General features: G+C 41.6%; 1 protein-coding gene across 1 annotated transcript in view; it reads right to left on the reverse strand.

Annotated features, from left to right (window-relative positions):
* Positions 1–2,343: 2,343 nt before the first annotated feature.
* The window catches only part of LOC128524003 (dynein axonemal heavy chain 7-like), an 85,750-nt gene continuing 70,374 nt past the window's right edge, over positions 2,344–17,719 (reverse strand). The window contains exons 50-62 of the mRNA XM_053496264.1: positions 14,221–14,415; positions 13,977–14,069; positions 13,696–13,872; positions 13,351–13,512; positions 12,926–13,126; positions 12,646–12,807; positions 11,935–12,120; positions 11,510–11,647; positions 10,763–10,984; positions 10,346–10,498; positions 9,945–10,122; positions 9,367–9,470; positions 2,344–3,570 (exon numbers count right to left, since the gene is read on the reverse strand). Coding sequence (XP_053352239.1) covers positions 3,364–3,570; positions 9,367–9,470; positions 9,945–10,122; positions 10,346–10,498; positions 10,763–10,984; positions 11,510–11,647; positions 11,935–12,120; positions 12,646–12,807; positions 12,926–13,126; positions 13,351–13,512; positions 13,696–13,872; positions 13,977–14,069; positions 14,221–14,415 — 2,178 coding nt within the window. The 3' untranslated portion in view covers positions 2,344–3,363. The remainder of the gene's footprint in view (positions 3,571–9,366; positions 9,471–9,944; positions 10,123–10,345; positions 10,499–10,762; positions 10,985–11,509; positions 11,648–11,934; positions 12,121–12,645; positions 12,808–12,925; positions 13,127–13,350; positions 13,513–13,695; positions 13,873–13,976; positions 14,070–14,220; positions 14,416–17,719) is intronic.

Below are 17,719 nucleotides of genomic sequence, written 5' to 3' on the forward strand. Positions count from 1 at the left end.
ATGGAATGACCTGAATAGAGTCCTACTGTACACTGATGTTCAAAGAATATGACAAAGCTAAAGCAGTTCTTCCAGGAGGAATGGAATAAATTTTTCTTGAACAATGTGCAGATCTGATCAACAACAACAGACCTGGTTAATATTTTTGCTGCCAAGGTGAGGTAAACCAGTTGTTAATTCTAATTAGTTTACTTATTTTTTTACTACCGTTTTGAATGTGTATTTTCAATAAATACATAAAAGATCAAGATCAAGGCCAGATTTATCGATGAAATACTCACATTCTCCTCCAGAAATGCAACAAACTCAAATATATAGGCTACTTGCTAAATAAACTCTGGCTTTTTCAATGCAACAGCGCGCGCCGCTGTGAGCCACATTATTCAAGTTATAATATATAATATAATATAATATAATATTTTGCTGTAAAGTTTATTTTTTGTGTGCATAAGAATTGCATGTTTCAGAAACCATACTTCATGTTTTTTTTTTTTTCTCAAAAGAAACGTGTTTGTGTGAGGAATCTAAATGTATAGGTGTGAACAACTGACACATCACTACGAGTCCTGGAAATGTCAGGTGTCAATAGGTCTTACATATTTATGAAGTTGTGGATTATTCAGTGAAACAGAGTCTCTGCTGAAAAAAGTTACAGTAGTCACCAGTCACTTCACCCCAAATTAAAGGTTCTTTCTGAGTGTTAGTTAGACAACTTTGGTTGTTTTGTTCTATTGTTGTTATAGACAAGACCAGGGGCACACAAACACACCTTCATCTGTGCGATTCGTGCACTCATCTATCTGCATAGAAAAGAGATGCAATATTATGAGATTTGTCATTTTTTATAGATTTGCCTACTGCCTGGGCCGGCCCACGTTGGTTAGCGGCCCACCGGAAAAAACTCCCAGTGCTCCAGATGGCCAGTCCACCACTGCCCAGGACTGAAATAAACTAGTTCTGCATTCAAAACAATTTGCCAAACAACCTGTAGAGCAAGCATAATACAATCGTCCATAAATAAAAAGTATCAAAATCGAAAAAGTATCAAATTCAACTATGAAGTCTACCATTAAACATTATTTTTTATCCATTTTATGTTTTGCTGGAGAAAAAAAAATTAGGCAGAGATGTCTGCTCCGTCTTGTTAATTCACTTTAAAACCCCTTATTTGCCACCAACGAAAGTGGTTTGATAACTTCACACCTACTGTATCATGAATGAAAGGTGAGAAGAGATTTCCACAGAATCCTGTGACATGAACCCCATTGAGATGAAGTGGCATGCTCTGAAGGACTATATTCATAACCTGGTCTCACCTGAGCCAATTGACATTGTTACTGTTTTTTTAATGGAATGGAAAAGACAGAGATTTTATAACATGCTTGTATTGTTTTGTAATCACTCTAAACACAACCCATGATTTGTTTAACACAATTAAAATAAATAAATAAATAAAACTACTTATTGCATTATGTTTCAAGACATCCTTAATTTACAACATCAGATTTAATCGCTGCCATTAATAAATTCTGGTTTGAGATACTTATAGAACAGGCATGTGATAAATACATAAATCGGTTGTTTAAAGTTTTTCCAGTTGTGGTTAAAAATTAGAGTGGACACACTGGAATGTAACTGAAACTGCATATATGATTCAAAAAATTAAAAGCTTTGAAATTATACATTTGTGGTATGTTGTGTTTATTTGATTAAACTTAAACCATTTTTTAAAGTTCTTTAATAATCGGCGGGGACACACTGAAGTAGGTAAAAACTCATGTCACAAAAAAAAAAAATCATATGATCAATCAAATTTGAGATTACCATTTTGTTTTATTTTTGTGTTTATTGGATAAAACTAAACCATTTCTATGTTTATTTATTTGATGTTTTGCTGGCAGAGACGTCAGCTCGGTCTTCATTCATCATAATTCATCTTAAAACCCCAATTCGCCACTTTAACTTTAAACCATCATGAATGAAAGAGAGCACAAAAAAACATAAAAATGGCCCTTGTAATCTACTAAACAAATGCACTATTTGTTATATGTAAAAATACTATTAAAATCAGGTCTTTAAAGAGGCTCAAGGAATAAAAATGGAAATGGAACAAACTAAAAAGAAAGAAGAGAAAAAAGTGCAATAAGGACATGTTATCGACATAACGTTACAATAAAGGCTGTTAAGGAATTTTGTTGAAAATTGTTTTTCCATTCAAGCAGTTTTGGTTATGTTGGGCACATAGGCATGCAAAAAAAAAGGGGGGGGGGGGGGTGATGTTTATGACTCCAACACGTGTGGAGATGAAAATCTTTTATGTACATATGTTTTTTTCTGGGTTGCTACAATATCATTTCGTTTACAAAAACACTTGCAAAGAGAAAAAAGTAATTGAAAAGAAGAATCATTATTTATGCAATATAAGGAGAGAAGAAAATGAAGAATAAATACATATCAGTATTTACAGTTTGAGCTCGACATGTTTATGAGCTCTGTCGCTTGCTGTCAATAGCCATCTAAGAGAAATTAACACGTTATCGTCTTCAGTAGATACGCAATACCTAAGATTGAAACATGACTGCCCCTACAGGTAACTTACGTCATGTGCCTGAAAACTTCATAATGGCCACATCTGTACATCAGTCATAAATACATAAATAATAGTTATCTAGTTACAATGGCACTGTCAAAGGTGGGATAGATTTTGAAGCAAATGTATAGTCAGTTCTTAAAGTTGATGTGTAGGAAGCAGGAAAAAAAGGCTAAGCATAAATATCTGATTGACAAGTCAAGACTTTGACATTCTGATGTTCTTGGCCATCTACCAAAACATTCTTTTAGAACAAAAATCCATTGTGGCACGATCTTTATTGCCTAATGACAGTCAGATTTTTTTAAAAAGGTAGTGTACCCTGTAAAAACCGTTGGCTTGAAAAACATGATAAAGGTTAAAGTATTGAACTGTTGATCTGATTTCCCAGATATTCTTTTGATCAAGCATTCCAGGGATGTGATGGAATCACAAGTCTGATCTCTGGAAAACCTACATCACAAGGACACATTGTTAAACATCCAACACAATGTTAAAAAATCTGCTATTATCTTCTTGGTGCCAGATACCACAGGGCACCTTTAAAAGTGTTGTAGAGTCCATTCCTCAACAGGTCAGAGGGAATTGTAAATGCACAGGCAGTAGATACAAAATATGAGTATTATAATACTGGTTTTCATATTATGGCTGATCAGTGTAAATTTAACATTGTTTTAGTTACCTGTATAACAGTTTAGATGAGTGTTTTTGTTAACAGTATTAGCTGACAATGTTTTTATTTATTTTTATATAATTGGTGGATTACTGATCCTTTATGAATCCAGCTGGCAGAGCAGAGCAACTCCACGACGAATCCAATGCTCAGGTTGTACAGCTGAGTCGATGGTCATAGAGATGACGTAATTGGTGGAGTGGCCTGTGGTGGACAGCGTCCCCCGCCTTTCACTCGTTTTATACACTGGGGAAATGTAGCACAGGCGCTTAGGGATGTCCTGCTTCTTCATGGGCTTCAGCCAAATCTATAACAGAGCAAATTAATAAGGAGAAACATTACATAAGACTTTCTAATAAATACTTGTGTCCAGATAGAAAGCAAAATAATTACAGTGACGCACTATAAAAAGATACTATACAGTCAAATGTTTTGGAACAATGATCCAAAACATGGATACACCTTCTAATTCAATGTTTTTGGTTTTGGGATATATTTTCTACATTCTAGAACGTCTCGGGTTACTTTGCTGTAACCCTGTTCCCTGAAAAGACGGGAACAAGATGCTGCGTAAAAACACTATGGGAACATCTTTTTATGTTGCCGGTTGTGAAGCATGTGTGTATCAAACACGCCAAATTTTGGGCTATATAACCCCAGTCATCTGATTAGACGCACCTGCAGGTTATAAATACAGGTGAACCGGAAACATTCCTCAAATTGATTTGTCTGAACGGACGTCCGGTCAAGAGGCAGTGTGGCATTGGAATGCAGCATCTCGTTCCCGACCTTTTCAGGGAACAGGGTTACAGCAAGGGAACAGGGTTACAGCAAAGTAACCCGAGACGTTCCCTTTCAAAGGCTACACTCGATGCTGCGTGAAAACCCTATGGGAACGAGAGTACCAATGTCGCCGCACTGCAAGTGTCCGGACCCCTGAGTTATGTAGCATATTCGCACAAGGCCAAGAGGCCTCAGAACTACATCTGGGAAGCTGACTCAAGGACTCGTGAGCCCGAAGTGGCATGAACATCCAGACTATAAAATCTAACAAATGTATAAAATCACACACTTGCAGCAGGGAAATACCTCTTGCTAGTGCAATAGATGAGGTGATGCCCTTGGTTGAATGAGCCCTGATTCCTAGAGGCGAAGTGAGCCCACACGCCTCATAGGAGAGGGCAATAGCATGTCTCACCCAGTGTAGTGGCGGCCGCCCTCCGGTTGCGGCCCTAAAACATGTAAAAGCTGCTCTGACTTATGCCACTGGCTGATGCGGTGGACGTAAATCTGAAGACCACGTGCTGGACAGTAAGTGAAGTCTCTCCTCCTAAAAAGCAGTAAAGGCGGAGGACAGAAGGCTTAAAAAAATATTGTTAATGGAACTTTCAGAAGATAGTTCAGTGAGGATGCAAAATGGCCCTGACTAGCCCAGGGGCAAGTTCAGGCAGAATGGGGAGACTGACAGATCTCCAATCCTCTTAGAAAGGTAAAGGCCATTAGAAAAACCATCTTATAGGTCAGAAACCTGAGGCGCTGACTTAAGTGGTTCAACAAAAAGAAGGGGGGTGTTTCCCACAATAACCCCATTAATCAGGACGTGACAGGCTGAAATAGCGGTTACGTACGTCCTGAGAGTACTAGGGCACAAGCCCGAGGACAACTTTTCCTGCAGAAACTCCAGCACTGAAACAATTCGGCAGTGGACTGGGTCTACCTGCTTCGTCATGCACCAACTTTCAAATACATTCCATTTGAGGGCATATGCTCTTCGAGGGGAGAATAGTCTTAATTACGCTGGCTGGGAGACCAGCTTGACTTAGTTGGTCCAGGTCAGGGACTGAACATGAAGGTTCCAAAACTTGGGCCGGGGGTGAAATATCGTCCCCTGCGCCTGAGAGAGAAGATCCCACCTCATTGGAATTACCCATGGTGAGCCGTTAAAGAGGGATACTAGATCCGAGAACCACACTCTGGTCGGCCAACAGGGCGCTATCAAATAAGAGGCGCTGTTGATGGATCCTTGCCAAGACTCCCGGGAGCAGAGCTATTAGGCAAAACGCATAAAGGCATAACCTGGGCCATGTACGGGCCAAGGCGTCCAGACCCAGGGGAGGTGGAAGATTCAGAGAGTAGTAAAGGGGACATTTGCTGATCTTGCAAGACAAAGAGACCTCTGCTACATGAAATTTCTCCCAGATTGACTGACTACTTCGGGGTGGGGTTTCCATTCCCTGTGTGTCAGAGATTGACTGGACAGTACAACTGCTCCTACATTCATATGCCCTGGAATGTAAATTGCCCTGAGAGACAGGAACCTGTTGCGCTAGTTATTAGCGGCGCGGGCACAGTCCGCGCCTGGCGATTAATATGAGACTTCCATAGTGTTGTCCACCCGCACTAGGACATGGCAGCCTCTCAACTGCTGAAGGAAGTGCTTTAGAGCCAAAAATAGAGTCATCATTTCGAGGCAATTGATGTGCCGCGCGAGAAGATGGCCTTTCCAGCTCCCTTGGGCTGGACGGTCATCTAAGACCGCACCCCAACCTGTGAGGGAAGCATCTGTTGTTAGCATCTGCGACGACAAGATGAAGTTAGAGTGGGACCCAGAGTAAAAACCGGGGTCTGAACCACATAGGAAGGGTACGAATCACCATGAGAGCTAAAATCTCTGAAAGTGATGGTCACTTTTGTGGTCTAGCTTGAATTCCTTAAGGGTGTTAAGAATGGATTCTACACAAGCAGGAGACAGCTGTGCCGATTACGATCGAATCCCATGTGGCACCCAATATGTTGTCTTTTGAACAAGAAAGAGCACGCTTTTCATGGCGTTGGGTCTCAATCCTAGGAAACAAAGATGAGCTAGGACGACATGCTGATGTCATATATGTAATTCAATATGGATGCCCTGGAGTCATAAGAGCCAGAACTACATCCATGCATTTTGTATATGTGCGGGTGAGAGCTAGACCAAATGGAAGGACCCGATACTGGTAAGCTTCTCCCCAAACGCGAACCTCAGGAACCTCCTGTGTTGTGGCAATATTTCTATATAAAAGTAAGCATCCCTCAATTGATTGTCACAAATCAATCGCTTGGTAGGATTTGAGAGCAATCACTTTGACAGTCAACATTTTGCATCTGTATTATTCATTTTAGATAGCGGGACAGCCTGCGAAATCTAAAAATTGGACGCAGCTCCCCGTTCCTCTTGGAACCAAGAAATACTGACTGTAGTAGCCTGACTCACTGTCTGGTAGGGAAACATGTTCCATGGCCCCATTCCCCAACAACTTCTGTCAGCAGATGCGCACTTTCCGGTATCACAGAAATGTGGACCACGCCGTTGAAACACAGAGATCAATGTGCAAACTGAATCCTGGGGGAGATAAGCCTGGCTGTAGCTTGCACACTGAAGGGAAAGAGCGCTGAGTGCCGCTCCCCGGGTTCTGAGCGCGTAGGCTATCAGGACTAATTTTTAACGAAGAAGACAGTGCAGCGATCTGATCTTTTAGAGGCTGTCTGTGAGGGAGGCTGCTGACGCTCTCCTTCTGCGTCTCTCTCCTAGCGAGTATCAGATCTGGTCAAGGCTGGGTGGCCGACAGCCTCGACTCCTGAGCACGGCGTGGGAGAAATTTCCCAAAGGCCTGTTAATACAATCTAGCCTCTCGGAACTAGTGGCAACGGTATTAACAGTGTCGCTGAATAGGCCGGAAGGTGAAACAGGAGCATTAAAGAGGAAAGTTCTGTTCTTATCCTTGATGCATGTTAGATTTAGCCATAGGTGTCTTTCAGCAGTCACCAAAGAGGCCATAGAACGGCCGATAGCACAGGCTGTCTGTTTAGTCGCACGCAGGGATAAATCAGTAGCCCGCCTTAATTCAGTAAATCCTTCTTGATTCACCGTGCTGCTCATGCTTAGATCTTTCAGCAGTTTGGCCTGGTACGCCTGCAAAACCGCCATGGTGTGCAAGGAAGCGGCGGCCTGACCTGCTGCTTGAAACGCTTTCCCCACAAGGGTAAGTTCTACACGGCTTGGAGGGAAGTGTTGGTTTCTTTAATGAAGATGATAGCCCGCAAGCGTCTCTTCTATCTGGGGCATCATGGTGTAGCCTCGTGCTTTTGCATCCACGGTATTCGAATAAAACAAATACAATGGAACAAAAATACTGGAAGAAAAAGGATAGCTCCAAGAACGAGATATTTCGTTGTGGAGGTCATCAAAGAATAGGAGAGCGGCGTTTTGGCTCCATCTTCAGGCCACCCGACAGGAATCTGTCGTGTAATTTTAAGTATTTTGGGTGAGCTTGCTCCTGTGGCCAATCAATATGCAGTCGTTCGACTGCACGCGTTATAACCTCAAGCAGCTCCTTATATTTTCTCTCATCTTTATAGGAGCGTTCTGAAGAAGCTCCTTCCATTTCCACAGAAGCAGGTCAGTGAGTCTCTTCAACGCACCCACGAGAGACACCGGAGTGCGCTCGTGAAGTGGAAGGAGAGAGTTCGGGATCGGGGGAGAGGGCAAGGAGCTCCGTAAAGAACGCAAGCCGTGCGCGGAGCAGCTTCATGGGAAGAAGATCAGAGTGCTCACACTCTCCATTAAGCCCTCCGAGAGCGTGCTTCTCACCCAAACATTTAATTTTCTAAATTTTCAACAAAGAAATTATCGCACGGAGGGGACATCTAGCTCTAAACTCCGCCATTATTGCCTGGTGAGTTTTATAAGCTTTAAATTCTGCTGTTAGATTTTTAGCATGCTTGTTGACACACGCGCACAAAGTGGTGAAGACAAAAAATCTGAGGAATGTTTCCGGTTCACCTGTATTTATAATCTGCAGGTGAACCGTAGGTCCCGTAGGTCACCCTACCAAGGTTTTATAGGCCAAAATTTGTCGTTTTTGATACACACATGCTTCACAACCGGCAACATGAAAAGATGTTCCCATAGCGTTTTCACGCAGCATCGAGTGTAGCCTTTGAAAGGGAACAATACTGAAGATTTTAAAACTATGAAATAACACATATGGAATTAGGTAACTTAAAAGCAAGACTAAAACTACATCCGCAATGTGGAAATAAATAAAAATAATTTCGATTTTTTTTTTTAAATACTCGTACTTTTAATTACCTGTATTATAAATGTGCAATGTTTGAAAATGTGAAATGCATGACAAACCGGGTAGAGAAAACAGATTATGAAGATATCTGAAACATCAACATTTACCAAAATGAATGGTAAACTCCTTCCACCACAATCATGTTATGAGTTCTGTCTGCTTCTATAATGGAAACCATTTCTCTTATCTCTAGCAAAATTAGCTAGCACATGCTTCAGGAAAATGAAGCATGTGCTAGCCAATTGTGAACGAGTGCTGTTGCTATTTGTCATTGATTAGGTGTGCTGTTACACTAAGGTAGTTATGGTCTCTAATACATGCAAGTAGCTTCTTCCTAAATTTAATTTTTTCAGTATTTCACATTTAATGTATTCTTGTAAAAATAGTTCCCTTTAAGGGCAGCTTAGACCAAACAACTTTGGTTTTATCCAGCCTTCCACCTAGAAGCTTTTTATAATGAACTTGCCACTTCGCACACTTCAGAGAACTCTGACCTCTTGAATAGGAATTACAAGCTGTAGAGCTGTTTAAATAAAAATGTCCTACTCGGAAGCAGGAAGTTTTACACTTGGTCAAGAATGCAGCATGTAATCCTTCAGCTATTAATACTAAGTATGGAGTTAATAATACATTATTGTTATATTATCTAATATATTGGAAAAAAATAAAAGTTTAGTTTGTTTAGTTTATTTTGCTAAAACATATTGTTATTATACTTAATAAATATGCAACTATTGTGTAAAACTCCTGCATGAAGGAGCTCTGAACTTTCTGAAGAACAGTCTAATAGGGTGATGTGTAACGAACAGCATACATTAAGAATGCTGAATTTAATTTATGAAATTTTACCCTGTTGATTAAGTAACGTTACATGTTAATGCACAGTAATGTAAAAAACAAAAAACAAAACAAACAAAAAAAAAAATACAAGGGATATACATAAGAATAGTATGTAAATAATACATGAGGAAATTATAAATACTTACCACTGGCATGGTGTCATTGAGGACCTTGGGGTAAGATTCTGCTAGAAGCTTCTTTTCTCTGTCCCAGCGAGCCCCATCTAGAAACAAACCACGAATGTAGACACCTGCCAGGGCGGGGAAGTAACACCATAGGTTATATAAACATTCATCACTATGGACTTTAAAACATGCTAGATTTGTCTCTCTCTCGTTCATGTACATTTTGTCTTAGTTTCTCTATTTTCGTTGATCCAATCATATCCCATATCTATCCATCTACTCAACCTACAGTAACAAACAATTTTAATAGAAACAACATGGACGCAACCTGCCTTTTGTCACCACTTTACACTGGTTGTTTAGTGCAATGGAAAATGTTTTCTTAGCACACACTGGGCCTGGTAATACAGTACCAATCTTAATTGTTGGTGAGTCATGCTTATGGTCACATATTTTTAGAAGTTCAATGATCTTATAGTTGTGGATTGTCTCTTAAAATATATCAGCCAGATGTAACACCTTAAGGAATTCATGCTACAACCAACTGAGGCTGTTCTAATGAACAGCTCTCTGTTTCTGTCTGTTTCTTTGTGGCTTACCATCCTCAGGCGGCTCAGTGAACTCTATGTCATCCATGACCTCGAAGTCAAAGGAGAGCAGGTCGATGGGCATCCCGTGTTTGCGAGCATAGTTCTGCTGAGCTCCGGTAAGGAAAGCCTGGGTGAAGAAGAAGCCTGACACCCAGAACACAGGTGGTGTGCCTTTGTCATACCAGTCCTACACAAAGAAAACACACAGTAAACAATATGTATCATGATCACTGCTACCTTATACTCTAAGAGATTAATAGAAGCACAATCTTTATTAACTCACTACAGAGTCATCTTAAAATACCTTAAAAATATACTTCGTTATAACAAATATTATGCTTACAGGATATTGTAAGTACAGTAAAAAATTATTAGGTCAGTGCTGTGTGTAATGTGCAGCTCTGGCTTACCTGTAAGAACTTAAGCCTCTCCAGGAAGTCATTGATGTATCCTCCGAGAGGTTTGAGGCTTGGGTATGACTTTTTCATCCACATTCCTGGAACACGACCCTTCAAAATGCTTGTCACTACTTCCTCTAACTCAGCTGACATCACCACCAGCCCCTGCAGCACAGAAAGAATGAGTAAAGATCTGGCACATGTTGTCAATCTTCAGTATGATAAAAACTTGGGCATCTTTCCTATACCACACAGGCTTCCATGAGGTACCTCAGAGCTCATCTAAGGTTTTACTAAGGTTCCACACAGATTCTAAAGTTTGTTTGTGGATTCACTAAGGTTCCTCATACCATTTAAGGCACATCTAAAATGTCCTTAGGGTTCCTCAAAGACTTTAAAGTATCTCTAAAGGCTCTCTAATACTCTGACCTTGATGGCCTTCTGAATGTTGATACAAGAGTCACGGATTGTTCGCAGAAGCTTGTTGAAGCGACCCATTTCCTGCACCAGCACTGTGTTCATGCTCTGATTGTAACTGGTGGGATACTTGCGCATGGCTGCTTCCGTGTCAAAGTCTTTTGGCAGTTTGCTCAAAATGTCTGTAGCCACATCCTGGTTGTCAGAGGATGCAGCACCACCTGTCATCCGAGACTGTAGGAAAGAGGTAAAGGAGAAAAGATGGATTAGCAAGGTTATTACATTTTACTGCTTTAGTTAAACACCAGGGCATCTTTTCTAGCAGTTTATTCTGCACAGGCCAAAAAATCACTGACTAAATTGACAATGAGTCTGCATTTATGGTTAAAAAATATACACAAACAATAAACAAAGCAAGTAGAAAGAAGCTCTTTTTCATAAGTTAATTGTCCACATCAGACTGAAGAAACAGTTTCAGTAAGTTGAGACATTAATGTTAATCACAAAGCTATACTGTAAAATACTGTATTTCATGCACATACCACTCACCATGGTTTTACTCCCATTAATATAATTTACAGATCCCGATTTATTAAAGTCCAAAATGTTGAAAATTGAGACTGGTAAAAATAGCAATGTAGCTGTCACATTTGACTTCCCTGTGTATGAACTATACTAAGTTCTGCATTACCATTTCATTCAGGATCAAGAGAAACTAATTTGTAAAATTCAGGTTTAAGCAATAACATTTCATTTAACCTGAGTGAGCAGGATGCTGTCAAAGAGGAGCTGCGTCTCCACCTGGTCCTTGGTGATGTCAGCATTGGCATTCATGCCAAAGATTTCTGGTGATGGGTACAGTGGGAGTGCTTTGGTGTACTCTATGTAGCTGATAAGCTGCAAAAAAAAAAAAAAAAAAAAAAAACTTCCTGATGCACAGATCCAGAGAGCAGAGACAGTAAAATTATGCCGCATTTACAGCCACCGTTTTTGCACCGTTCTGTCTTTAAATCTATTCATCAAATCAGGTTCTGGTAATTCAAGGTTTAAATTTGACTGTGTGGCACACAATTCTGCAAAAGAGTTAGTGAAAAAACTTATTGAAATTGTTAATATGAGTAAATCTAACATTACACATTAATAGTAACCAAAAAAGAGATCTGTGTGCGTGTGCGAGATATTACATCTCCTTCAGGCGGTGAGTAGTATATCCCGCTTGGGTCAAACTTGTATTCTGGATCTTCAATGATCTTATCTATGTAGAAGATGGAGAGGATGGTACGGAGGGTCCGGCGGTCCCAGTCATCTGTCACACGTCCTCCATAGTTACACTCTCCTGTCATGTAGCGCAGAGCATCAAACGGCACATCCTAAAATAAAAAAAAACAGCAAAAAGCAAAAACAATTAATTAAGCAGCTTATATAGTCCAGCTGGAAGAGATAAAGATTGTTCCTATATGTGGTGATCTGTAAACTGGGAACCAACAATGTATATAATTAAACAATTATTTAATTCCTCCTTATTTGTATGTGTAGTTAATGTCAATATAAGTTCTAATGTTGATATACATATAATTTTAATTGAAACACAATTTACGGCCCCTCATATTATGTAATTGCATTGGAATGTAACCATGACAATAAGCATAAACAGTTTTGTCTACAGTGTAATTTATTTTATTAGGGATGTGGAATTAATAAAATAATTTTAAGTAGGCAGCATGTATATATGGAATATGATATTTATATTCTGTATAGGGTGTTTTAATTATAAGAAAGAGTGATGTAGTCTCACATAACTGTTTGATTGGGGAGAGGATGGAGAACTGATGGACTGTGCAGAGGAGCAGAGGTGTATTCACTATGTATGTGTGTATGTGTGTGTGTATTCTTACTTCATATTGGTCCAGGAACATATGCAGTTGCTGAACTGAAACACGAAGGTCAGTTTCATTGAACTCATAAGGGATGTTCCAGCCCAGGGGTCCGAACTTCCTTCGCTCTTGAATAAGAGCATGAAAGAAACACAGGCCATACAGAAGCTTCTTGAACACTGCCTAAAACACATACATACAAAAAATAAAATGTGTACAAAACCTGTGACCACACAATTAACAATAAGACACCTAAGTGCAAAAAACATGTTATAACCCTTTTATAAAACTCCTGACTTACCGGCTTTGAGTTGCTGTCAAAGAATTCTGGATCGGAGATGGGGTCCATATTAAGGGAGCCGACAATGTTAGAACGCAGGCCCTTGGGGGCCTCATTCGTCATCTTGATACCATTCTGAAGGACAGCCACAGGGAAGTTAGGTGAGGGGTAACTCGTGAGCCACAGACGGAAGTCTGGATGAGTGTTGTCTGGGTTGAGCTCCTAGAGGAAAAGAAGGTCAAAAATTCTCTTAGTATAGCAACAAAGCATCTATAATGTATTGATCATATTCATTAACAAAAAAAATTAGGAATGTTTAAAATTCAAAAGCTGTCATTCTCTACACTGTTATCATCTGAGCCATTTCTTCTTAACACTTAATCCAGGCTCTGTTGAAAAGTTCCATTCAAGTAACACTACAAATACACCATGTTATTCAGTAGTACCTCACAAACTCGTTCCAGCGTTGTCATCCAGGAAGTGGCTAGGTGGCAGTTTTGCAACACCACCCAGGTACCATCCTTCATTCCTGCATCAATCATATTCATTGCAATGGGACCCTGGCCTTGTCCTAGTGACAAAGAGGTCAGCTTGTTGCCTGTGAAGCCCTTTGAACAACATGAAAAGGCACAGCGCTAAGCATACAAAACAAAGCTGTAACAAAACATTAAGCTGTAATACTGCTGAGAAATGAACATGCTTTAAATACAATAATTTTGGAGTATCTTACTTTGGTGTAAAATATTACACTTTCTTTAAAAAAATATTGAAAAGTAGGATTAATGTTTAACCTGTTCATCTCCAAATTTCAGCAGAGCTGCCATGGGGTCAGAGCCTGGTGAAAGGATGAAGATGAGGGGAGCGCAGCTGTGACTGTCTGAAAAAGCATTCCCCAGGTTAAAGGGAGGCACCTCAATAAACTGCTGTCCCAAGTTGCTGGACACAAACTCCTGCACCATAGGAATGATCTGCAGGGAAAAAAAGGGAAACATGCATACTGTAGATCAAGAGGTTTTAGGTTTTAGCACTAAAAACTTATGTGTTGGCATATATTTGTGCTTGGTTGTTTTACCTTGTCTGGTCTCAGGCAGCGTATTACCAACATTCTCTTAAATTGTACTAGTTTCTCTTGCCACTCTCCAGGGAAATGTGCGTGATGAGGATCCTGTTTAACAAACACACATAGTTATTACTTAAAACATAAACACAATAAAATAAATTAAAAGATAAACTCATAATCTCATCTATTACTTACCGTACCATATTTTTTATCTATTTCTACACGACTATGGGGTGGGGTAAATTATTAAACAAACCTTGCTGTCGTACACTTCTTTCCATCCATCACTGAAGCGTCCCAGGTCCTTACGCAGGCCTTTAAAAGCATCCAGCTCATCCAGGCGACAGATCTCATCCCAGGATTTCTTTGCCAGCCAGTTGCAGGGTTTAATGTGAGGGTTATCGAGACCCACACCACCCGTCAGCAGAAAGCGCCACTCATTCTCATCAATCTACAAAATGAACCCACCATTGTGTAACAAAAAGTTATATCAAAGATCCTGGTCAAGATTATTTGGAGTGTTTATCCTAATGCTGCACTCACTAACACATAATAAATCCCTGCCATATCTAGCTCTGGCCACCGTTTATAGACCCCTGGGGCCCTATGTCAATTTCCTTAAAGAGTTGATAGTAAGAGACTTTAACATTTATGTTCCGATTCCAATTTCAACTAGATTACTAAAAGAAGTTATACATACAGCTGGAGAGCCACTTTTAAACATTATTAATTCTAACATTATTAATACCAAAAAGCTCTCCAGAATATCAAAATCTACTAAAGGGGGTAGAGCGTTTTCATATTTTATAGTCTTCCAGGTTAAAAGTAGACTTAAGACACCATCTCTTCAGCCTGGCACACACATAATTCATCACAGAACCTTGTACTCCGGTACATCAAAATGCACACTCTCATCTAGTGCTGCTAACATCATCCATGGCAGCTATGCTAATTCTTTGCCACCTGTTCTTTCTTTTTTTACCCATCCCAAGGCATCTGAAGATTTTGCCAGCTCGAGTAGACAGAAGCCAACCTCGCAAGGATCTTGAGGCATCTTGAGATATGGTGCTCCGAAAATATTGTGAGCTTTATAGATAACTGGAAGACCTTTGAGGGCAAAGCTGGCCTGTTAGGGTGGGACGGTGTCCATCTCACTCAGGAAGGTGCTGCTCTCGTTCTCTTCTGCTCTCCCCTCTTCTGTTCTCTCTCCCCCTCTCTCTCTTCCTTATCTACCCCTCTCTCTCTTTCCTCTCTCTGTCAAGCTACACATGTCATTCCTGAGCTGCCAGTACTCCAGACTCCCTTTGCCCTCTGGATCTGTATGACCCATCAACTGTTGTTGACAGCTGTTTCTCTAAGGACTTGACTTGGCTGCGGTTTCTCAATAGTTCAAGATTGCTATTGTCTCCAATAACTACCTGGACTCTATATTTACATCAATTAACATCAACTGTTATAGCTGAACTGCCTGCCATCTAACACACTGTATAAATGCAGATCAATTTCTGCTTTCTGTTTCACCCAAATGAGGATGGGTTCAGTGTTGAGTCTGGTTCCTCTCAAGGTTTCTTTCTTTTACCATCTCAGGGAATTTTTCCTTGCCACTGTCGCCCGCGGCTTACTCACCAGGGACAATCTGCTCATCTTGATTCATGCAAACATTCCATACAGACTTGTATGTGTCGGCGCCATCTTGGAGTGCCTAATTGGCAAAATCACCACCCTTGAGTACATTAGGTATGATAGAGACACTCTTGTGTCTATTGATATACAATGTACTCACAATTCAACGTTTTTAACTCCGGATCCGAGCTGGCCGAGTGTGATCCTGAGGGAGAACAATGGACGCGACGCGAAACCTCCTTAACCTCCTTAACATCTTAACCTGGTTTGGGAACAGCACCATGCAGGACAGATGAGCTCTACAGAGGGTCGTGCGTTCAGCTGAGCGCACCATCCGCCCCGAGCTCCCTGACCTGCACTCGATCTACAGCAAGCGGTGCTGGACCAAAGACTTTAACAGTGCCAACCTCAAACTTTTATTCATGTGTGGAGGAGATGGGAGATTCATCAACATATCACTTGCCCCACCAGGGCTGAAAGGACCCTGGACCACTGCTATACAATGGTCAAGGACAGCTACAAGGCACAATCTCGTCCTCCGTTTGGTAAATCCGACCACGCCGCCATCTTCCTCATGCTAAAATACAAACAAAGGCTAAGACAGGAAGTTCCGGTTCAGAGGGAGGTCGCGCGCTGGACGGACCAATCGGTGGCCGTGTTACAGGATGCACTCGATGACGCAGACTAGGACATGTTCCAAAACAGCTCCGATGATGACGTCAGTGCGTTTACGGAAGAGGTTGTGGGATTCATCGGATGATACCGTGGAGAAAAAGACTATCAGAACGTTTCCCAACCAGAAGCCGTGGGTGGATAAAACCCTTTGCGACGCTCTGAGGTCTCACACAGCTGCCTATAACACGGGACTTGCGTCGGGGACAAGGAACCGTACAAGGCTGCGTCGTATAACATCCGGAAGGCGGTGAAAGAGGCGAAGCAGCGCTACGGGAGAAATCTAGAGTCACAGCTTCAACAGAGTGACTCTAGGAGCCTGTGGCAGGGGCTTAGGACAATTACGGACTATAAAACACCAACATCCAGTATGACAAACGCACACGCGACTCTGGCAGAGGCTGCAGCTAAAGATGTTAGCAATGCTAATTCTAGCGGCACTAACGGCTACAGACAGGAAGACACTGCCAGCACCGAAAACGCGTTCATCATCACCGAGCATGGCGTGAGGATAGCCTTTAGGAGTGAACCCCAGGAAAGCAGCAGGACCAGACGGCATCTCAGGTCGTATCCTCAGAGCCTGCGCAGACCAGCTAGCACCTGTGTTTACAGAGATATTCAACATCTCTTTATCTCAGTCGGCGATCCCCACATGCTTCAAAAAATCCATTATTGTTCCTGTCACAGCCTCACTCAATCTCAGCACTGGAGCCCGCCAGGGTTGTGTACACCCACGGCTGCGTGGCCACTACCAACTCCACCGCCATCATCAAGTTTGCTGACGACACTCTCGTGGTGGGCCTGATCACCAACAATGATGAGTTGGCCTACCTAGAGGAGATTGTAAATCTGGAGAACTGGTGCCAGAGGAACAATCTCCTCCTGAACGTCAGCAAGACAAAGGAGCTGATAGTGGACTTTAGTACAAAGCAGTAGAGGAACTACCAGACCCCCATCATTAACAGGAGCCCAGTGGAGAGAGTGGACAGCTTCCGATACCTCGGTGTTCACATCACGCAGGACCTGTCATGGTCCTGTCACATCAACACCATGGTGAAAAAAGCCCGGCAGCGTCTCTACTACCTCAGACGCTTGAGAGACTTTAGACTGTCCCCTAAGCTGCTCAGGAATTTTTAATCCTGACCCATAGAGAGCATCCTGACGGGAAACATCACAACCTGGTTTGGAAACAGCACCATGCAGGACAGACGAACTCTACAGATCAGCTGAGCGCATCATTCGCACCGAGCTCCCTGACCTGCACTTGATCTACAGCAAGCGGTGCTGGACCAAGGCCAGAAGATCTTGAAGGACCTAAGCCATCCCAACAATGGACTTTTCTCTCTGTTGCGGTCTGGGAAGTGATTCCGCTCCCTGAAGGCCAACACAGAGAGACTGAGGAGAAGCTTCTTCCCGCAGGCGATAAGGTCTCTCAATCACACCACCACACAGGAGTAATA

Source organism: Clarias gariepinus, chromosome 5 (genome assembly GCF_024256425.1).
Source record: "Clarias gariepinus isolate MV-2021 ecotype Netherlands chromosome 5, CGAR_prim_01v2, whole genome shotgun sequence".
In the NCBI taxonomy this organism is placed as follows: Eukaryota; Metazoa; Chordata; class Actinopteri; order Siluriformes; family Clariidae; genus Clarias; species Clarias gariepinus.